This window comes from Schistocerca gregaria, chromosome X, assembly GCF_023897955.1.
Source record: "Schistocerca gregaria isolate iqSchGreg1 chromosome X, iqSchGreg1.2, whole genome shotgun sequence".
Classification (NCBI taxonomy): domain Eukaryota; kingdom Metazoa; phylum Arthropoda; class Insecta; order Orthoptera; family Acrididae; genus Schistocerca; species Schistocerca gregaria.
This window is the reverse complement of record NC_064931.1, coordinates 116,810,371-116,834,734: the sequence shown is the minus strand read 5'-3', so window position 1 is coordinate 116,834,734 and position 24,364 is coordinate 116,810,371. Positions and strand designations below refer to the sequence as shown.

The 24,364-nt window shown below is 41.4% G+C and overlaps 1 protein-coding gene across 1 annotated transcript in view; it reads left to right on the top strand.

The window, feature by feature from the left end:
- The window catches only part of LOC126297921 (uncharacterized), a 264,238-nt gene that overhangs the window by 38,361 nt on the left and 201,513 nt on the right, over positions 1-24,364 (top strand). The window contains exon 2 of the mRNA XM_049989236.1: positions 6,217-6,403. Within this exon, the coding sequence (XP_049845193.1) occupies positions 6,238-6,403 (166 nt within the window). The 5' untranslated portion in view covers positions 6,217-6,237. The remainder of the gene's footprint in view (positions 1-6,216; positions 6,404-24,364) is intronic.

The window sequence follows — 24,364 nt, the reverse complement described above, 5'->3', positions numbered from 1 at the left end:
AGTGTCAGGAGGCGTTTGCGTTTATGTCCTAAACTCAGTCTGTAGTGAACCCGTGCCCCTTCAAACCCATCTTGAAGCTGAGGCTGTCAGGATAAGGATGACACAGGAAATAACTGTCTGCAATGTACATCTTCCTCCAGATGGTGCACTACCCCTGACTGTATTAGCTTCACTGATTGATCAACTCCCAGAACCTTTCCTACTTCTGGGTGATTTTAATGCTCATAACCCCTTGTGGGGTGGTACCATGCTTACTGGTCGAGGCAGAGATGTCGAAACTTTACTGTTGCAATTCGACCTCTGCCTCTTAAATACTGGGGCCGCCACACTTTTCAGTGTGGCTCACAGTAGTTACTTGGCCAATTGATTTATCAATTTGCAGCCCAGGACTTTTCCCGTTTATCCACGAGAGAGCACATGACGACCTGTGTGGTAGTGACCAATTCCCCCTCTTCCTGTCACTGCCCCAGCATCAGGCTCATGGATGCCTGCCCAGATGGGCTTTGAACAAGGCGGACTGGGGATATCTCACCTCTGCTGTCACCATTGAATCTCCCCCGCATGGTAACATCAATGTGATGGTTGTGCAGATGACTAGCACAATTTTTTCTGCAGCAGAAAATGCGATCCCTGGTTCTTTAGGATGCCCAAGGTGTAAGGCAGTCCCTTGATGGTCACCAGAAGTTGCTGAAGCAATTAAGGAGGGTCGGCGAGCTCTACAGCGATATAAGTGGCACCTTTCCCTGGAGCGCCTCATAGGCTGTAAATGGCTCTGTACCCGTATTCACTATCTTATCAAATAATGGAAGCAGGAGTGTTGGGAGAGATACATCTTGACTATTGGGTGCCATACGTCACCTTCCCAAGTTTGGGCATAGATTAAATTTCATTTTGGGTACCAGACCCCAACAGCTGTCCCCGGTGTTACCATAAATGGCGAGTTATGTACTGACACAAATGCTATTGCCAAGCACTTTGCTTGAGCTTCTGCGTCAGAGAATTACCCCTCCCGCCCCTCCCCCCCAGCCTTTCACATACTCAAACAGAGACTGGAAGGAAACATTCTCTCATTCACTACACGCAGCAGTGAATCCTATAACGCCCCATTTTATTCTCACACTTGTGGCATTGTTTTATTAGGAACAACAGACTGATGACCTCATAGTGTAGTCCCTTCTCCCGCCTTTGAACCAACCAACCAACCTTGGGTGTGCTACCCAGGCCCATTTTCAGGATGCTTATCTAAAGCCTGCCAGGGGCAATAAAATTTGATTAATTTTTGATCAAATTAAAAAAAAAAATTAATTGCTGTCATAATCTATTCATTAAGAGGTAGAATCTTATTTTAAAGGTTTAATACAATGAAGCAAGTATTACAGTTAGAAACTGTGTGTTTGTCTCGAGGCAACATAACTGATGGTGTGCACATGCCCAAACTTTATTAATTCAGTATTTGAGAATAAGAGAACTTACTGATTTTCAAGAAACTTTACACACAATTTCAATGCTTTTCAAACGTTTTTCTCACTGACACTTCCCACAAAATAATGAAAGGAAAAATGTTATTGCTTACCACTTTTCCACTGTTCATGCAGTAAAACAGCAGCATTGGGCATGATGTTTTAATTTATTACTTCTTTACTACTAACTGTATGTGCAACATAGTTTGTACACAATATCCATGTATACTACAGAATGTACCTACAATATTATATCATTGTACAACACACATTTCAGAAGATGTGAAGTCATAAACGTTTACATGTGTAAAAAATTAGTTTTTACTTAAAATGAAGCACAAATTACGCAGTTTATATTCATCCGATGTCTCATAATGCGAGCACTTAGTGACTTTCAACAAACTTTAAGCATAATTTCAAACCTTTCCTAAAGTTTTTCTCACTTGCATTACGTGCTTAATGGCAAATATTTAACGCTAAGTAATCAGACGATTGAAGCTGTTCCCACACAAGAGTTTGATTCTTTAAAGAATCAGGAGTTTACTGGTACAAGTCTGAATGTGTACACCACAGAGAGCAACAACAATGTGAGGAAGTTATACTAATGGTACTGGATGTTCTGTGTATACTGTTGCACACTGCTCACTGGAGACAAAAAAAAAAAGGTTGTGTGGCACCATGGCCTGGCAACCTATTTTGCCTCAACAGTAACCCATCAAAGTACTAGCTGGACCCAGTGTTGCTTAACTTCGGTGATTGGGTGTGAACCAATGTTACCAGTGGGCATTATACATAAAAGAACAGTGATATATTTTGAATAAGTTGCTGTGCCAGTTTTTTCTCCTCTGGCCATTTAGCCTCTTTTTCATTTATAATTTCCTTAAGAACAAGACTACAGAATCCTGCTGTCTGTATAAAGTCTGTTATCACAAAAAGAGGTGTAAAATCAGCCATAGTCAAAAACGCTCTCCTGTTACTCTCATTCACAAAAGACTTTTGCTGTTTGTCTTTCCTTTGTTTCCAAAATGTCACCCCTGTAGTACCCCACCCTGCATATTGCACTGTCAACCACAAGAATCGTCACAATTAAGAAGGGGAGAGATCTTTTTCATACGTTTTGTTTGAGCCATAATTTCAAGACACTGAAAGAGTAAAGTTTTGTTTTGTGCCATTCATATACCATGTATTCTGGCGACATGTATTGCAGTTGAGTAAAATAGTTGTTATTTTTTATTTATTTATTTAATTATTGTTCCATGGGACCAAATTAAGGAGAAGTCTCCATGGTCATGGAACGAGTCAATACATGAAATTATAACACGATATTAGAAACAGATAAAATGAAATATAAAAAAACATATTCAAGTGACAAGTCGTAAGTTTAAATAAAGAAAATCAACAATGAACACTGGAATTAGCTTAATTTTTTAGCTCTTCCAGGAGCTCCTCGACAGAATAGAAGGAGTGAGCTATGAGGAAACTCTTCAGTTTAGACTTAAAAGAGTTTGGGCTACTGCTAAGATCTTTGAGTTCTTGTGGTAGCTTATTGAAAATGGATGCAGCAGAATACTGCACTCCTTTCTGCACAAGAGTCAAGGAAGTGCATTCCACATGCAGATTGGATTTCTGCCTAGTATTAACTGAGTGAAAGCTGCTAACTCTTGGGAATAGGCTAATATTGCTAACAACAAACGACATTAAAGAAAATATATACTGTGAGGGAAATGTCAGAATTCCCAGACTATTGAATAGGGGTCGACAAGAGGTTCTTGAACTTACACCACATATAGCTCGAACAGCCCGTTTTTGAGCCAAAAGTACCCTTTTTGAATACGAAGAATTACCCAAAAAAATAATACCATACGACATAAGCGTATGAAAATATGTGAAGTAGACTACTTTTCGTGTTGAAGTGTCACTTATTTAAGATACTGTTCTAATGGTAAATAAAGCAGCATTTAGTTTCTGAACAAGATCCTGGACATGGGCTTTCCACAACAGCTTACTCTCTATCCGAACACCTAGGAACTTGAACTGTTCCGTCTCGCTTATAATACGCCAATTCTGTCCGATCAAAATATCGGTTCTTGTTGAATTGTGAGTTAGAAACTGTAAAAACTGAGTCTTACTGTGATTTAGCATCAAATTATTTTCCACAAGCCACGAACTTATTTCATGAATTACATTTTTTGATACTGTTTCAATATTACACACAAGATCCTTCACTACCAAACTGGTGTCATCAGCAAACAGAAATATTTTTGAATCACCTGTAATACTAGAAGGCATATCATTTATATAATTAAGAAACAGCAGTGGCCCCAGCACCGACCCTTGGGGAACGCCCCACTTAACAGTGCCCCATTGGGACTGAACATCACTACCACTCTCAATATTGCGGAGAATTACCTTCTGCTTTCTGTTCTTAAAGTAAGAGGCGAACCAATTGTAAGCTACTCCCCTTACTCCATAATGGTCCAACTTCTGCAGTAATATTTTGTGGTCAACACAGTCAAAAGCCTTCGTTAAATCAAACAAAACACCTAGCGTTCACAACCTTTTATTTAATCCGTCCAAAACCTCACAGAGAAAAGACAATATAGCATTTTCAGTTGTTAAACCATTTCTAAAACCAAACTGAACATTTGACAGCAAATTATGGAGTTTAAGTGCTCCAGTAACCTTGTATATACAACTTTCTCGATAACTTTAGCAAACACCGATGGCATAGAAATAGGTCTATAATTGTTAATATTATCCCTGTCTCCCTTTTTATAAAGTGGCTTCACTACCGAGTACTTTAATCAATCAGGAAACCGACCACTCCTAAAGGAAAAGTTACAGATATGGCTAAGTACTGGGCTAACATACATAGAACAATACTTCAGTATTCTCCTAGATACTCCGTCATATCCATGAGAGTTCTTGGTGTTTAGTGATTTAATTATTAACTCAATCTCCCTCTTGTCAGTATCATGGAGGAGCATTTCAGGTAACAGTCTTGGAACACTTTTTTCTAAGAGTGCTATATGATTCCCTGTTGGGACTAGGTTTCCATTTAGTTCACCTGCTATATTCAGAAAGTGATTATTAAATACTGTACATATATGCGACTTATGAGTAACACGGACATTCCCACTACGCACTGATTCTATGTCCTCGACCTGTCTCTGCAGACCAGCCACTTCCTTTACGACTGACCATATGGTTTTAATTTTATCCTAATAACAGTTTTAAGCACCTTACAATACTGTTTGTAATGGGCTGCTACATTTACATTCTGACTATTTCTAACGTTTTGATATAATTGCCACTTTGTTCTACAATATATTCTTATCCCTCTAGTCAGCCACCCAGGCTGCCTGTTTGTGCTAGTACCCTGTTTTGAACGTTCTAACGGAAAGCAGCTTTCAAAGAGCACGAGAAAAGTCTTGAGAAAAGCATTATATTTATCGCCTACTGTATCAGCGCTATAAACATCTTGCACTCTTGTTCCTTGATAAGGTTTACAAAGGTCTCTACAGCAACTGGATCAGCTTTCCTAAACAACTGATGACTATATTTAACACATGTTTGCTGCACAAAAATCTTTTAGAGTTAAAATTTGTGCATCATGATCTGAAAGGCCATTTACCTTTTTGATAACAGAATGCCCTTCTAGTAATGAGGAATGAACAAAAATGTTTTCTATGGTTGTTCTACTGTTCCCTTGCACTCTCGTTGGAAAGAATACAGTTTGCATAAGTTTATATGAATTAAGGAGGTCTACCAGCATCATCTTCCTTGCACAATCACTTATACAATTAATATTGAAGTCACCACATATAACTAACTTTTTGTATTTCCTATAAAGTGAACCAAGAACCTCCTCTAGCTTTAGCAAAAATGTTGTGAAATCGGAGTCTGGGGATCTATAAATAACAACAGTTAGAAGTTTAGCTCCATTAAATTTAACCACACCTGCACAACATTCAAACACCTTTTCAGTGCAGTACTTTGAAACATCAATTGACTCAAATGGGATGCCGTTTTTCACATACATGGCTACTCCCCTACAACGCAAAGGGCTCCTAGAAAAGCTGCCAGCCAATCTGTATCCTGGTAAAGGAAGCCTCTGAATTATCTCCTTATTTAAGAAGTGTTCAGATATACCAATAATTTCAGAGTCAACATCTATAAGCAATTCACTAACTTTATCTCTAATACCTTGTATATTTTGATGAAATGTACTAATTCCCTCATTACTCGGATACCTAAACTTTGTCAAAAGTGGTTCCTTTGTTAGAGAGACTTACCTTAAGCATGACCTATCAGCTGACTTCAATCTAAAAAAAGGTGCAGCTCTAACTCCCACTACTGCAGAAATTTTGCCATGAGTGATCCCACCACCCCCACCTATGCTGTCACCTATAAGCTTTGCTAACCTCCCCTTCCCATACCTGTTGAGGTGCAGGCCATGTCTAGTGAAACCCGTCCTGCTGATAGACTCCACCGACACCACTGAAATGTGACCCATGCTTTCTGTCATCAGAGCACCCCCAAGTATCATGTTATTACGCCTGACAGCTGTATTAAGATGAGGCCGATCATGATGCTGAAACAGTTCCACGAAATGCACATTCGTGTTGCCAGTCTGAGTGGCTATCTTTTCCAGGTCACCATCTATGTTGTACTCCCCATTAAGTTTGGCAGTTAAATGTTTAATGTTTTTCTAAATTTTTAGTGTCTAATTAATGAAATTTTGTGTTGTTTTCAGTTCAAATCAGTGTGATGTGAAATGAAACGGAGAGCAGAAGACACCGTTAAACAGGAACAAGCGCAGGTGGGAGTTTATTGTGGACAACCCCGCTCTCGTGCTAGTGGCAGTGGCTTTGTTATGGGAGATTCTGCACCTTCAGCACTTGCAACACACTCCAGTGCAAGAATTCTTTCCTCACTTTCTGGTAATTCCCTTTATTAGTGAGATTTTGATATTTTGCTTGGCAGTAATTTACAAAATTGCTAAAGATATTTTCACGTGTTGTTATATATTAGTGTTAGTTATACTGCATTTTGTTTCCTTGCATACTGAAGTGTACTGTTGGCAAAAACTGATGATTAATAGTTTTAAAGTTTGTGGATACCACAAATGTTACGTACATTACTCAAAACACTGAAATGAGGTTTGATTGTAAAAGCTGAGAAATTTGGCTGTAGGATTCTTCACAGACATTGAAAGAACAATGATTATGTAATCTGTACAGTGCTCTTTGTAGGAGCAGTGAGAAAGTTAGGTATTTCTATGCCTGTCCTGGCTAAATAGTGCTCCACGAGTGCGAGTGCTCCTGCCTAACACTCCAAGTGCAGTGGTGAGTGGGACTGAGGGGTAAGGAGGAGGAGAAAAAGCAAGGCTGCAGCTGGATGCCACTTGAGCAAAGCATTTGCCTTGTCAGACGCCAAGCCGGTTGTTGACAACTCACATTTACTTTGTGCATAAGGAATATTACAGCACTTATCTAAAAAATAAAAAGTGGAAAAGCCACATTGTTCAATGTCCAATGGCAATTTCCTTAATTTTCGTATCATGGAGATGCCATGTAAAGTGCTAAATATGTCATCACACTATTATGGGCTGGAAAAATACTGAGACATCATTACTACACCATCCAGAAAGACCATATGATGCACTTGGCTTCCTACGAATGGCAGTGGATGCTGTCTGAACTGAAGGCAGCCATTAGGCCAAAATCTGAGTTAAGGGTAAGCTGAGTGGTGACAAAAATTTTTTGTGGTCAACATCATATATTATTTGAAATCATTATGTTTCTAAATGCAAGGGGAGAATCATTTGGTAACATATGGGAGATAAGATTGATGCCATCATACAGGAGGTAGTCCAAGGAGGGGGGAACACAGCTTCAGATTCATGACCTGGAATGTTTGCCATAAGTCAAGGCAGTCATTTGTGGACCACACATGACTGTCTATATTTTATTAACTGAAATATTTCATAATGATTTCTCTAAGGGATTCTAAGCCATTGCACAACTGAAGACAAATTTTGATTTATTTGAGCTGATAGATGTTTAGTGTAGCTCTAAGCTCAATGACCTGTTTGTCCAGTCCAGGTATTTACAAGACTTTATAAAATGTCACCCCAAGAGCAATATCCTCAACTGCAGAGACAAGGCAATAAAGTTATTTCACTGTTCAATCCACCACTTGTGTGCAGACTTTTTCTTGCTTTTATGAAATCAACAACACCGCACCAATGTTCAGGTATCACCGATTTCAATCTGCGTAAGTCCATATGTTTGACTGTATCACAAACTATAGTTCTGGATATATTACAAATTATAAAACTGAAATGTGTATAAGTTTATAAAGATCACAACTTAATGTTAAATGCTTGTACATAAAGCTTTTCAAGTTCAGCTCATCCTATTAGCACCATCTAATGCACTTTTTTTTATCAAGTAATAAAAGTTATTGCTTTGGCAGAAAAATAAAAAAGTTGAAAATAAACACACATGATAAAATCCTGCTTATAAAAATATGCTGCAGTTTTTGTTCTTAGAAGTAGTTCCATTATGTTGCAAACTATTTTTCCTCTCCTGCATGCGCAGCCTTTAACATATATCCATCTCACTCACTCATTCGCTCAAAATAGTGCAGCGGTGGGGGAAGCCAGATTGCTGAGCAGACTTGCTGTGCTCATGGATTGTCAGCATACTACAGGAGCGCATGCATTGATCAGGCCTGTTCGATACTAATACATTCAATGTGTTTTTAACAGTGTGATTAAGTAAATAATGTACAAAGAGTTTCTAACTGTTACTGAAATCTGTGTGAATGAATAATCACAGTTTTTTGCTTTAATTAGACACATTATATTGTATAACGAATGATGTTGATTGAGAAAGAACATCTCAGCACAACCTCATTATGCCGTGAATCATCATTCTGAGAAATGCATGTCAACTGTCAGAAGGAGCTTGCTACAGCTACTGAGTGCACCTATTGGCAGGCTTAAAGAATAAACTTGTATTAGCTTCATTTTGCTGTGACCATTACTTGTCAAGCTACAGCAGCTGAAGTGAGCACGTACACAAGCTGTTCATCAAATTAATGGCAAAGTGATAATAAAACAGCTTAAAGAGCAGCGAGTGTGCCTGTGAAATTTTTCTGCAGATGTAGCAAAACTTTTACAGCTTACTTTACTGCAGCTTATTGAAATAATGGGACATCCACCCGTAAGGACTGCGGACAATGCACAGACACTGGCCATGGCAATGCTCGATGATGACAGGAACCAAATTTGGCTGGTGGCCAGAACAATGAACCCAAACAGTCGCACCCAGCCAGAACAGTTGCAGACGCGGCGACACGTGCAGGAGGTGAAGGAGTGTCCATGGTTGGCATCCATGTAGCAGCTCTGCCAGGCTCTTGCACCCACCTTAGTAAAATGGCATGAACTAAAAAACTGGTCTATAGCAGCTTCAGTGGACCTGCCAGATACATACTTCTACATCTGAGTTTTAAATGTCCGCACAATGCATTCAGACTCACCATTACGTTGAGGATGAAACGGCGGAGCTGTGAGATGGTGAACACCAGTAGCCTGACAAAAACATGCAAATTATCGAGAAACAAACTGGGGGCTGTTGTCAGTAACCATGGTATACATGAGTCCCTCAGTTGCAAAAATCACGTTAGCAAGTTCGAATCCTGCCTTGGACATGGATGTGTATGATGTCCTTAGGTTAGTTAGGTTTAAGTAGTAGTGCTTAGAGCCATTTGATCTCCCCCCCCCCCCCCCCCTCCCGCCTATTTTTTTAAAAAAAGAATCATAGAAAGGGCTGAAATAGTGGCTGCTGCAGACATGGACAGACAATGAGCCAATACTGATTTAGGAAGGGACCAGCAAATTGGACATATAGACACTCCCACAGGCACTGTGGCATTGGCTATGGTGAAAAAGATGACTACAGAGCCACCTGTTGCTGAATACAGTGAGTGCAAGTGGCGATAAGTCATGTAATGTCCTCATCTATGCATGGCCAATACACATGCCAGAGGGTCAAAGCTTTTGTGCGACAGGTTTCCCAACGTCCAATATGCAGAAGCTGCAGTACATTACAGCATAAGGAAGCAGCAATCACAACCTGGGTAGCAGTGTCCTTCTATCTAACAAAAGAACCTCGTCAAACACAGAAAGGCAGTGATGTATGAAGAAGTAATTAAGCAAGGGATCCGAGGCACAGCCCGGGTTTTTTTCCGACCAATTTTGCGGCACAAACCAGAGGACCCGCCTAAGTACAGGATCCGTGACAACGGCTGATGTTATCATGGCGCTAGTGATGGGAAAACCATCAATCACATTCTGGTTCTCAGTATCTAAATAGCAACAAAGCAACTCATCCCCATTGAATGCTGGGTCTGACCCGTTTGGAAGGTGAGCGTTTTCGTGTTGCGCTGTTGACTGGTAATGGATATGATAAAGATAATGGGAGAGGAAGGGGGTCCACCAATGCAAACAATACGCTACCTTGTCCAGCACGAAAGACAAAGTGTTAAAAATTGCAACCAACTGTTTCTGATCCATCATTAAATGGAACTTAGAACCATACAAGAAGACGTGAAATTTCTTGAGGGCAAACAGAATCGCTAAAGCCGCCTTTTCAGTGTGAGAATACCATTGCTGAGTGGGAGTTAGTCTTAGAAGATTAAGAAGTGGGTTGTTCAGATCCATGCAGCTATTTGTGTGCCAACACTGCAACAAGGCCGTGCCGGGAGGCATATGTAGCCAACAGAAGATGCTGACCCAGCTGAAAAGTGGCCACGCCTATGGCAGATTGAAGCTTGTATTTAACCAAAGCAAACACTCGGTCACAAGTTGGGGACCAGAAAAAAGGCACATTTTTGTGAAAAAGCACATGCAGTGGCAGAGCAGCAGTGGATGTGTGTGATAAAACTTATGGTAGTACACAACTTTATCCAGAAGTGCCTGAGGTGCCTTATTGGAGGTTGGCTGCGGCAAAGCTGCAGTTGCATCAACATGGTGGTGCAATTGCTTGACCCCTGTGTGAGAAACCTCAAAACCTAGGTACTCAATTGATGGCTGAAAAAAATGGAGATTAGGCAAGATTGTACTTGAGACCCGCAGAGTGCAAACCAGAAAATGACAATCAGATATTGCTAAGGTGGTCTTTGGTGAAAGAAACCAAAACAAAGGTATCGTTGAGGTAATTGATGCAGCTGGGTACAGCAGCTGTTAACTGTAGTAAAAAAACTGAAAACTTGTGGGTGCGCTAGCAATGCCAAAAGGCAACCATTGATATTGGTAGAGATGGAAGGGTGTGCTGACAACGAGAAGGCACCTAGTGGCCTCATCCAAGGGGAGCTGGATTTATGCTTCCGACAAATCAATCGGGAAAGTAGTGGCCATCTGACAATTTTGCGAGCAACTTGTCAAGGTGGGGCAAAGAGTATGTATTTATCACGGACTGTGCATTAATTGCAGAGATGAAGTGTACCCATCAGCATCTTAATGATGACTGGTGGTGTAGCCCAGTCACTGGAAGAAATAAGCCAAATGTCATTGAGCAACATCAAACGGTCTAATTTGACTATTAAAGAGTCGCGCAGTGTGACAGGCACCTGTCGCGCCCAAAAAAAAAAAAAAAAAACAAGGACAGGCTGACTCTTTAAACTGGTAACACCACCTAGCCCGGCGGAAAACAGAAACAAACACTCAGAGCAGAGGGACTCCAGTTGCTGATACGGAACTTGATCTGACACTAAATTTACCTCCACTGCAATGAAGAAACGGAAAGCATTAAATGCGTCTAACCCAAACAGGTCTGCTGGATGGGAATGGTCTACAACAACGAAGATGACAGGGCCAACAACAGATTTGTAAGATACAAAAGCAGGGAACTGTTTATTGGAGCTAATCAACTTCCATGAAACCTCTGTGAGGGGAGGGGAGACCAAGTCCATGTATTTTGTGGGTTTACTAAAGTCACTGCAGCTCCTGTGTCCACTTGCCCTTTTAGTGGTGTATTAAACATGTGCAAGTCAAACAATTTGTTGGTGGAAACAGCTGTTGTAGAGATACAGTTTATATCCATCAGTACTGCTGTGTCCACAGTGTTTGTAGAAGAGTTACACACTAATGCAGTGTTGCCTTTCTTTTGACATTGTTGCAAACTGCCCAACACTTAGGGCACACAGCATGTTCGTGTTGGACAAAGCCGTTGTTGTGGCCGTAACCAACGCTGCCGCATGTGATGCTGAGTTGAAAGTTTTACTGCTGCAATGGTTTCCTTATCATCCTGAACACTTGCAGTGTGCCTAACAAGGGTTGATTGAGCAGCTTCTGATACCTCACCCCATGCAACAATCTGATCGCCTGCAGCCTGTGAGACTTCAAAGGGCTCTGCTGTATTGAGCACGTTTGTAAGTGTCGGATTCTCACAGTGAACTGCTTTCTTACAGACTTCACTATCCAATGCCAGATGAGTAGTATCACCACACATCATGTGATCAGTGTAAGATTTGTGATGTGTACTAGTGACAAATTTACAATGACGGCTCAACCCATGTAATTCTGCAGCCCAGGCTTTGTAAGATTGGTTTTGGCATTTCTGACAATGGTAAAATTCTGCATATTTTGCAGTGACATGCATTCTGTCACAGTAACATATTGAGAGAAGCTTGCACATTTCATTAAATGATAAGCTGGCTGGTTCTTGCAGAGGTACAGGCTGACACAAGCTGGTGCAACAAATGATTGATTCATGGCAAAAGCCAGGAAAGAAAGAAAGCCATGCACACGTTTGCATTGCTCACATGAAAAACATGGAAATGTTGTAATCGTGTCTTGTTGAAGTTCCAGTCTTCAGCTGATTCATCATATACTGCAAAGGGTGATAGTTGCAGTGAAGGGAGAGTAACCTGCTGCAAATGTTTAGACGCCACTTGATTGAGAGAGATAGCAAGAGCCTTCTGTTGCTCCACAAAGCTTGCTGCTGAGCAGTGAAATGTTGGAGTATTTCTTCCATCGAGATATTTGTCGGGTAGCTTAGCACTGACACTAACACGTGGAGAAACATAACCCTCACTCATCGCCAAATCTGTTATAGCAAGAACAAACATGATGTATGGAACATAGTACTTTTAGAGCAACAAGTAAGAAGTACTTTATAGAGCAAAAGGTAAGATACAGGTTTTGTGTATCAGCTTACACATTGACTGGACAACAGCAATGCATCATAAAGAACAGGCCAAGCACTCATTTGCAATCACTTAAATAATGCTGTTTCTGTGGCAGCTCACCAGAGCGCCTCAGGGGGCTGACCCAGGCGGCCTCTATAAGCGGGCCAGTGAACTGTGTGGACATACACATACTCTGAATAATGTGCATCATTAGTAAAGGTACATCAGTTACATTTTCTCAATACCCTGCCAATGAACTGAACTGCCACCTGTCATACCTATGACTGTGCCATATGCTCATTTGATTTCATATCCCTACAAATTGTTACACACAGTCATACAAATGTAGGACTTGACTAATCCCTGTTGTGAGTTAATGTTATAGTAGCCATAGGCATATTTTGAAATAGTACTTAATTTTAAAAAAATAAGTGTGTCATCTGCAAAAAGTCTGAGTTTACTATTAAATTTTGTTTTGCATTTGTTACCATGAAGTAGGTGATATGGGATACCATATTATAAAAATCAAAGGTGCTAAAAATAAAATAAGAGTCTGTATGAACATAAAAATTTATCAGTAACACTTTAAAACAACAAATTGATTCATTATTTCATTCTGTGTGGAGTGTATTGTCTGCAGCTGTTACCCACATATGTGAACGTGTATCCAGAAACAAAATCAGATTGAATAATTTCTTTACAAGAATGCTGTCACAATCTTCTAAAAAAACAAAGATTTTGTTTGTGTTGTCTTACGTTATTGGCATAACGTGTAATATCACACATTGCAAAGATTCTCACACAAGGAAAAATCAGGACTTGTAAGATTTGAAGAGCAATCTAGCCATATCAGTTACAATACTGTATCCATCACTTTAGAGGCATTTTGTTTGTCATATCACTTGGTGGTAACAGTCATCTTTTGAATGCTGTAGCACTTTCGACTTTCCGTTCTTGCAAAGGCAAATTGGAGAGAATTTCCTCCTTTTATAGGACACCATTTGTTAATTTTTGTTTTACCCTTATGTGTTTCAGCACTGAATGTGTTACTTTAATTTGGTATGTGTTTATTATTATGCCTGAAAGGTATTATGACATGATAAAATCTTGTATGATAACTAGGCCTACAATACTAATTTGGAAATAAGATAATTATGCAGACGTTTTTGCCACATATAACGCTGTCAATTATTTTGTGCTGGCAGTTTTGTATTAACCACAATTCATACAGCTTATCATCATGAAAACGCAGACAATTTTCTATTTTTATATAATTTCAGATTTATTTTGTGTGTAACTGATGCAGTTTCGTCATGTTAGAACACTTATTCTGTGTCACTGTTTTAACAGTTACCCATGTATTCTGTTCATTTTATCATGAAATCAATAAGTTTCTACCTCCATCTCATGTATTTTTCCCCCCTACGGGTCCGGGGGCTAGAATAGGCCCGAGGTATTCCTGCCTATCATAAGAGGCGACTAATGTGGTCCTCATGTGATGGTACCCTGGTTTTGACCTCCATTTTTCAAAATTTTCCTGAAGAGCCGGCCAAATGGGGAAGGGCCCCTTACATGGTGCATAGAGTCCATCATGCGCTGAGACCTCTCGCATCCTTCGAAGACATGGATCTGCACTTTCGTTCATTCTCCAGCTGTTGGACGAGGTCACCCTCCTGAGTGCATTTTCCTCCATCCTCTGTGCAGTATTGCTTTCTGCGCTGTAAACGATAATGGACTTCTTTGCTCGTTAGCACCTGATATCCATTATGGTAGCCGGTCTATTGTGGTTGGGCCGCCATGTACCCTGTTGGTTGTAGCCCCCTGACCACACAGGGATCGCTCTGCTGGTGCCTGCACCATTAACTTCCAATGTATGCCAAGGAGTAGATGCCCATCACCCTAGGGCATTGGGACTCCTGGCAATGGCCTTTTCTACAGCTGGGTGGTGCCTGGGGGGGAGGAGGGGGGGGCATTGGTCGGAGTGGGTGGCATCAGGACGGATGACACACCATGAAGCGTAGTATGTTATCTCTTGCTGGTTGTCAAACACCAGCAGTCTCTAAGCAGTCAAGGTCTAATTTCAATGCTAAGAAATACCTCCCAACAAGTTTGGGGAGATGGAGTGCTTGTCCAAAATGCGATTACGGTTGGTCTTGATCAAAACAGCGTCCTCTGCCCAGTCACAGGCACTAATTGCCTGTGACAAGCTGGGGGACGTTTCTGTTTCCATCACACCCCATAAGACCTTTAATGTGGTCCAGGGTATTATATTTCACAGGTACCTTCTTTTGCAGTCTGACGTTGAGCTGCGCGCCAATATAGAGCGGCGAGGTGTCCATTTCGTCTGGTGCATCCACCGGGGTGTGAGGGATAATCAGGTTGCCACTGGTGCCTTCATCTTGGCCCTCGAGGGTGACGCATTACCCGAAAAGGTCAAGCTGATGGTCTACCACTGTGACATAACACCATATTCCCCTCCCCCGATTCAGTGCTGCAAGTGCTGGAAGTTCAGCCATATGTCTTCCCACTGTACTTCCAGCGTCACATGTCAGGATTGTGGATGTCCTTCACATCCCAATGCTCCCTGTGCCCCACATGTCAGCTGCGGAGAGCACCATTCGTCTTGCTCGCCAGACTGTGGGATTCTCCAGAAAGAAAGAAAAATAATGGAATACAAGACTCTGGACCGACTGACCTACACTGAGGATAAGAGAAAATATGAGAGGCTACATCCTGTGCATATGACGTCAACCTATGCCACCGCTACGACAACAGTTCTACCATCTTCCGTTCCGCTGTGTACCGTTGGCTCTCAGAACCACCAGACTCTGCCTGCCCTCTTGATGTGGAGGGGCGGGCACTTACTTCCCTGTTTCTACTGCTGCAGAACCTACTTCAGAAGCAACACCCCCCCCCCCCCCCCCCCAAACCATCGAGGATGTCAGTCTCCACTTCTCAGCCGGAAAAGCTTAAATCTTCTTTGGCTCCTCTCGCCAGCGAGGGATACCTATAGGGTCACTCTGTTCCCAGGTCCTCCTGTGGAATTGCTACAGTTTTTTCCACTACCTGGCTGAGCTACAGCAACTGTTAAGCTTTATACCTGCTTTCTGCATTGCCCTCCAGGAAATCTGGTTCCCAGTAATGTGGACCCCCTGCCCTCCACGGCTATAAGGGACATTACAGGAACCATAGTGACTATAATTCAGCGTCAGGTGGAGTTTGGGTCCATGTTCTGAACACAGTATGTAGTGAACTTGTGCCCCTTCAAACCCATCTTGAAACTGGCTGTCAGGATAAGGATGACACAGGAAATAACTGTCTACAATGTATATCTTCCTCCAGATGGTGCAGCAGCCCTGAACGTATTGGCTACACTGATTGATCAATTCCCTAAACCTTTCCCACTTTTGGGAGATTTTAACACGCATAACCCGTGTGGGGTGGTGCCGTACTTACTGGCCGAGGTAGGGAGGTCAAAAATTTACTGTCACAACTCGACCTCTGCCTCTTTAATACAGATTCCCCCACACATTTCAGTGTGGCACATGGCACATATTCGGCCACTGATCTCTCTGCTTGCAGTCCTGGCCTTCTGCCATCTATCCACTGGAGAGCACATGACGGCCTTCCCCATCTTCCTGTCACTCCCCCGGTGTCAAACAAGGCAGACTGGGAAGCCATCACATCTGCTGTCACCACTAAATCTCCCTCACATGGTGCCATGGATGTTGTCACTGAGCAGGTCATTAAACAATCGTTCCTGCGGCGGAAAACGCGATCCCCCCTTTCTTTAGGGTGCCCCCAGTGAAAGACAGTCCCTTGGTGGTCACCGTAAGTCACTGAGGCAATAAAAGAGCATCAGTGAGCTTTACAGCGACATAAGCAACACCCTTCCCTAGAGCACCTAATAGCTTTTAAGTGACTCCGTGCCCGTGTTCGCCAGCTTATAAAACAACCAAACCAGGAGAGTTGGGAGAGGTACATGTCGACCATTGGTTACCGTGTGTCACCTTCCCAAGTCTGGAAGAAGATCAGATGTCTTTTTGGGTACCAGACCCCAACAGGTGTCCCTGGCAGTAACATCAATGGCATGTTATCTACCGCCGCAAACGTGATTGTGAGCACTTTGTTGAGCACTATGCTCAAAGCCTCTGCGTCGGAGAACTACCCCACAGCCTTTCGCACCCTCAAACGACGGATGGAAAGGCAAGTCCTCTTCTTCACTACACACCACAGTGATCCCTATAACACCCCATTTACAGAGTGGGAGCTCGTCAGTGCCCTTGCACATTGCCCTGATACAGCTCCTTGGTCGAATCGGATCTACAGTCAGATGATTCAACATCTGTTGTCTGACTAAAGTGACATTTCCTTGTCATCTTCAACCGGATCTGGTACGATGGCGTCTCTCCACCACAATTGCGGGAGAGCACCATCAATCCGGTGCTCAAACCCGATCAAAACCCACTTGATGTGGATAGCTACTGGCCCATCAGCCTAACCAACTTTCTTTGTGAGCTCTGGAATGTATGGTGTGTCGGCAGTTGGGTTGGGTCGGGTCCTGGAGTCACGTGGCCTACTGGCTCCATGTCGGGGCAGCTTCTGCCAGGCTCGCTATGCCACTGATAATCATGTGACCCTTGAGTCTGCCATCCGAACAGCCTTTTCCAGACGCCAACATCTGGTTTCCGTCTTTTTTGACTTACATAAAGCATACGACATGACCTGGTGACATCATATCCTTGTCACATTGTATGAGTGGGGTCTCCAGGACGTTCCTAGTTCTCCTGCGCATCTGAATTACCGTCTCTTTTTTCCCAACCATGGCGGTTCATCTCCCGCATTGGCGGCCTAGGTCAGGGCTTACAATTGTGGTTTGCATCCAGTCCCTTCTGTCTGAACTGGAGTCCTTCCCGTTACCACCTGTCCTCGAGGTCCATTCACATACACCTCCATGGTGTACACCTAGACGTCAGATTCTTTTGCACCTTTCCCATGGCGCTAAGGACTCTGTTAACCTAGCAGCTCTCTGCTATCACTTCCTCTCAATTCTCAACATATAGCAGGGCCATGAAGTGGTTTACACCGATGGCTCAATGGCTGATGGTCACGTAGGCTTTGTGTATTTTCATGGAGAATATATTGAACAGCGCTCCTTGCCAGATGGCTGCAGTGTTTTCACTGCAGAGCTGGCAGCCATATCTCGTGCTCTTGAGCACAGCCGCTCATGCCCTGGCGAGTCATTTCTCCTAACTTATTGAGCAGCCTACAAGCTATTAGTCAGTGCTACCCTTGTCATCCTTGGTAGTGTCCATTGAGGAGTCCATCTATGCCCCAAAATGGTCTCTTCATTCAGTGGTGTTTGTGTGGACCCCAGTACCTGTCAGAATCCCAGGCAACGAACTTGTCGACAGGCTGGCCAAACAGGCTACGCAGAAACCGCTTCTGGTGATGGGCATGTCCGAAACTGACCTGTGTTCATTTTTACACTGCAGGGTTTATCGGCTTTTGGAGATAGAATGGCATAACAGTATGCACAGATAGGAGACTATGGATGTGTGGAAGTCTTCCATGCGGACCTCTCACAGGGAATCGGTTGTCCTCTGCCAACTCTGCATTGGCCATATGTGGCTAATGCATGGTTACATAATACATCACAAGGACCCACCTTGGTGTCGCTGTGGCTCGCAAATGACAGTTGTCCACCTCTTGCTGGACTGCCCACTGTTAGCCGCTCTGAGGCGGACTTTTAACTTTCCAAGCACCCTTTTTTGTTTTGTCCCTCTGTGTCCTCCACCCTAGTGCTTTTGGGATGGAGGTTTTAATGTGTTGGCTTCTCCTTTTTATCCTCATAGTCAGCCAGCCATGGTAATCTGCTCTCTTGTTTCGATCTCTTCCACATGGTTCTTGCATCTCTGTGGTTTTCTTGTCTGATTTTGTCCATTTTAGTGCTGGTCGCCCTTCTGTCATTCTTGTGGTTTTCTACTTTCTTCCAGTTGTATTTTGTATGTCTCGATTATTTTACTCCCACCCTTGTGGAATTATTGTAATCGGAATGAGGGACCAGTGACCTAGCAGTTTGGTCCCTTCCCTCCTCTTTTAAACCATGCATTATTGTAACTATATGAGCTTGTTTGTTTGAATTGTGGTGCATGATTTTAAGTGTGCTAAGCTGTGTGTGTGTGTGTGGGGGGGGGGGGGGGGGGCACACTTGCACTGAATTGTTTCATTTGTGTTTGCATGATTCACCACAGGATTTGTTCATTGTGAGAGTGTCAGAGAGATGTTTAACAAAATACAGTTGGGCATGCTACAAGAAAAACGGTGTGCATCAAAGAGAGCCTTGTTCACAAAAGTTGATGTGTCCATGCCACTAAAAAAGTCAAACATATTATGCCTTCTTACACAGGTCTTGCCTAATGAGAAAAATTTACGCCAATTAAGAGGTGTACCGACAGTCCTCTTTACCTGCATGCCGTATGTACATGTGATAGGAAAGGCAAAAATGATACTAGTACACTATGTCATATCTACCATAGTCCATATGGTGACTTGGGCAGTGTAGATATTCTTCTTTTGAATGTGAACAATTTGTGCTTACTTCCATTCAACTTTTGAATTTTCCAAAAGATCATGAAATAAAGTGGCTCAGAATATGACTCCATTACTCACTCAATGTAATATTTAAATTAATTAAGTGTGTTCTGTTAACCCCTTACACAATTACTAGTCATTCTTCAGCCAGTAGTGCTTACTCTTAGGTGCTACTTTTCTGCATTTGAAGCAGTTCAATGTTTGTGCGTTGGAAGTTCTCCTTGCCTTAACGAATTTTTGAAAACAGAATTAAAGATTTCAGCTTTTGTTTAGTTATTATCTTGCATGTCTCCTACACGATCAGTGGACACACAGAGAAGTTTTTGAATAATGAAAAGTTTATGTAAAACCATAATTTTATGATTCTAAGGAAGAACTTTCAAAATGTTTGATATAATCATCCACTGAAAGATTCTGTTCCATGACAGTTTTCATCACAGATTATGGAATAATTTCTTTCTCACAAATATGTTTTCTTATCCTTGTAAGATTCAATATCCCATAATTTGCCCTACAATATTTCAAAGCTTTTACCGAGGCGGTGTCTTCCCTGTGATGTCACCACTTGCGTCCATGTTGTAGGCCTATGGTGCGTGGAATTTGCACTGAACATTACACAACTCCTTGCTGGCAAGCTAATTTGGCTTGGGTAAGTCGAAGAGGAGAAAATGTGGAAAGTGTGAAGCATAATGACCTTATAACAATTTGAAAAGAGTTGTGTACGTTACAATGAATGCTGATCAGCCCAGGTCATACGAAAATCTTGTCATAGTTAGGTTTACTTATTGGCACTCTAGGAGATACAATTACTCAGCTCTTTGCCAATCTTAGTGTTACATTATGATTTGTTTAATGTAAGCAGCTGGTATTTGTTTAATGTAAGCAGCTGGTTCTTTCGTGTTGAGTTTGTGTTCACACTCCAGCACTGCCCCAGCGGAAAAGACACTAATCAACATGTGTCTGGGCCACTCACTACTTATGCTGCTTCCCCATCCCCAAAACAACCAGCCAACCTCTGTTTGTAATGAAATGTAAGTATAATTATTCTGTTTCACTCCTATGGAAAATTATTCGATACAAGTGGCACATACATACAGTTATACTCAAATTTCCATGTGGTGCATGAGTACCATATCTAAGAGTACAGACCTAAAGTGAAAACAACTGACATGCGCATGGCATTTTGCTGGTACCGGACACACACCTTTTTATTATTTTGAATATTCAAAAGCAGTATTTCAGGAGCTTTTATAGGTGTGTTTATGCAGTGTGGTACTACACACCATTTTTAACTCATTTTCAGAAACAATATATCACTGTGAATTAGTGTCATGACAGTAGGAGCAGCAAGCTGGTCAGTGATGTCATAGACATCACGTAACTCAAATGGAGCATTTCAGTGCTCTTTCAAATTATTTGAAATTCAATTCCATCTTTTTAAAGATGGTACTGAAATTCAAAAGTGCGAAAAAATCTTGCATACAGTGTCATAATTAACCATTTAAGATGATTTTCAGAAAAACAATCGAGTATCCTATTGAGATATACTGTTACTTAAAATAGCTTTTTGCACACCAATCAAAGGAAAGTGGTCTTGTGTGAACTTGGAGATGAGACTCTTACTGGTTGCTTATTGATCACATACAGTTTGATATATTTACTAAATACATCCACTATTACAAATCTTCCAGTTGGCAGTGGCCCAAAAAGATCAGTTGCCAGCAGATCTTGGACCTTTGACCTCTGGTATTATACATTGCTTGTGTCCCTGACCGTGTGCCTGGCTGATCTTAACTCACTGACAGATGTCACAGCTCTCGAGTAGTTTGCATACTTGTCTGACCATGTTATTGAACATAGCATTTTCCCTTATTATTTCATCACATATTCTTTATTTCCTGAAAATGTTTGACACAATACTGTTTCGACATCTAAGTTGCATGTTTCTTTCAGTAGAAGTTACACATTCCTAAAAAGAACTTTAATTGCTTCTTGTTATTAGGGATAGGGCACTTAGCTATATAGCCTCTATCCTGTCTTTCTTTGGCATCTTTCCAGGGTGTGTGATAATGTGTCCCAAGAATTCTCTCTCTTTCCTTGCAAACTTATGCTTGCCTAGTTTTAACTTCCTGTCACCCTTTCTAAGAGCACTTGCCCTTCCTCGGTAAATGGCAGTGTCTTTCCCAGTCAACAGGTGCCATCAATATATCACTAGACTGTTAGCTTGCTGGTAAGTTCCATACATAAAACATAACCTAACACTTTTATAAAAATTGCAGCAGAAATGTTCAGGCCAAATGAAACTACTTTAAATTGGTAGCATCTGCTCCCATACAAGAAAGGAGTATACTACCATCTTTTCTTGGCTTGGAGAATTTTCCAGAAACAGGATGTCAGATCAACACTTGATGTTATTTCAGGATGGTGAAATTGATAGAGCAGAACATCCATATTTCTTGGATGGTCAGTTTCCCTGCAAATTGTGGTATTCAGCTTTCTTGACTCCAACATGAGTATAACCGATTTATCCCTCTTCTTAACAACAACAACTAGTGGATTGTTGTATTGACTACTGCTGCTCTCTATTATTCCCATTTGCAGCATTCTTTTCAGTTCAGTTTCAGCTGCCTTCCTTAGTGCAGTAGCTATATGGTGTTGTCTCCTTATGAATGGTTCAAGTGGCTTATTATTTATAACAAATTCAAAGTGTTTCACCCTTCCTGGCACATCAGGAAAGACATCGTTATACTCACACAGCAGATCATGTAGCTCCTCCCTTTGTCTCTCACTTACCCTTCTGTAGTATCAATTTTGTGATGAATTTCTGGCATTGTCTTCTTGAAATCTTTATAGCTTTCCCCCACTGTTCACTATTTTCTTGTTATCTTTTTAGTCACTAAAAGTTATGCTATTGTCATTTTCCCAGTCAATGCCATGTTCCAGTATGTGACTAAACTAGCCCAAATTTCTTCTCTTTTTGATTGCTTTCTTTTGCAAACCTGCACAGCTCCTGCCATCATTCATCCAATTCATTTCAATAATAAAATTCATACAGAGCTCAGATATAACCATACAGTTGCGACAAAACTCTGTATCATGTATCTTAAAATGCAGCATGTGTCCTAACATGATTTTTTACCTGTTAGTTGCACTGCTAATCCATATTCCAATGACTGGTAATTCCACAACTTGTGTGGTAGATTTTAGATTTTCATAAAACATTTCAGAGATTTCACTAATCTCACTGCTTGATGAATACAGAAGTGCTTCAGTCTGAGCCACCCCCTTCCCTACACTTAGTTTAATTTTTAATTGTAATTTTACCACACTATTACTTGCAAAAGAACCATCCTGCAGATCTTTCTCAATGCTTTCAAATTCATGTATAACACCTTCCACAGTTGTAATATTGAAATTTCCCTCTGTATGTTTCATTGCCCTATTGCTACTTCCAGCAACAACATCAAATTTTAATTCAGTTCACTTCGCATCCATGATTACATCTTTACTGATTGTATCCCCTGCTGTACTGACATACTGAAAAACATTGCTGTCTAGCAGATCAGTTTCATCAAAAGATTCCTCAGTAGTTGCCAATAGTTCCATATTTCATTTTTCACACATTGAATTTTTTCTCTGCTGTGCCTTAGTACCTCTGGCTGCCAATTCAGTTCTCGTGGTTCTAAACTGCTGGCTACATTTATAAATTCCACACTAATTTCATCTAGCCCTGACTTTGGTATCCAGAAAAAGGAATTTTACAATTTTCACTCATATCCTTACTGACTGCTATCTCTACAGTACCATTTGCATTAGATACATCTGCTAGTGTCTCCTTTCCACTATAAACTTTATCTCTCTCTCTCTCTCTCTCTCTCTCTCTCTCTCTCTCTCTCTCTCTCTCTCTCTCTCTCTCTCTCACACACACACACACACACACACACACACACACACACACACACACACAGAGAGAGAGAGAGAGAGAGAGAGAGAGAGAGAGAGAGAGAGAGAGAGAGAGAGAGAGATATGATCATTGTGTCTGGCTGCCGAGGACAGTCTGGGTCTTTTGGCCAAAAGCTTTACTTATTTACCAGTCTCTTTGTTGTATAAGTGTGTGACTCAGCATCTCCACTATGTGTTGAATAGTGATCCATCTTTTTCACAATATTGTCGTTACACCACTAGCATCTATATTACACTCAGTTACACTGTATCATTTATTTCAACCTCTATATTAGCATCAACATCAGTGTAATCTTTGCTGACAGACTGTTTGCTTTCTATGGCACCTTCCTGGAGCTATATTCAAAGAATGACAATTCGTCTTGTAGATCAGAACGATCTCTTACATTCCTTTCATTGAGAATATGTTTTCTTGTTTTCTTGTCTGCTTCCTTGTAAAAATAAATTTCCATTGTTAAATGCTACCTGAGCCCCTTCTTGTTCTCTGTGTGCACTGTTCCACAATAGGATACTTTAATTTCGATGTTCCGTCATAGCAACCTTTGGCTCTATGTTTTCAGTTTTCTTTGATATCACAGTACTGACATCAACTTTTAATTTACTCACTTTACTATCTAATTCACTAATGTTGTTCATTATACCAGCATGACTCCTTTCCAATTCCCCTTTCATCCTTTCATTCAGTTTGGAATTTTCAGCTGTGGGTTCTTCGTCCAGCTTAACAATTTCCTCTCTTATCTGAGCATTTAAGTTGACAAATTCCTGTTCATTTCTATTTCTAATCTTAGCTTGCCTTCCATTTCTGACAACCTCTTATTTAATCAGTCCTCCACAGACTGAATCTCACTTTTTATTTCACTCCAGCTACTCTTAACTTTTTAAAATTGTTCATTCCTTTGGTTCCCTTGGGTTTTTAATTGCACATCTTGAACTTGCATACTATTTTGAACATCATGTACACTTTGCTGCTATTGACAAGAGAGCATAAAATTTCTTTAAACGCACTGCCGCAGCCCTCGTGGTTCCTGCTCCTTTGTCTGTTGCTGATCCTCTGTTGAAGTGCCAAATCATCATTAAAGCCCTTTTCCCTGCTTCTCGCCACAGCCGACGGTGCCTTCGGGTCATCTGCTGTGATTAAGACATCCCGG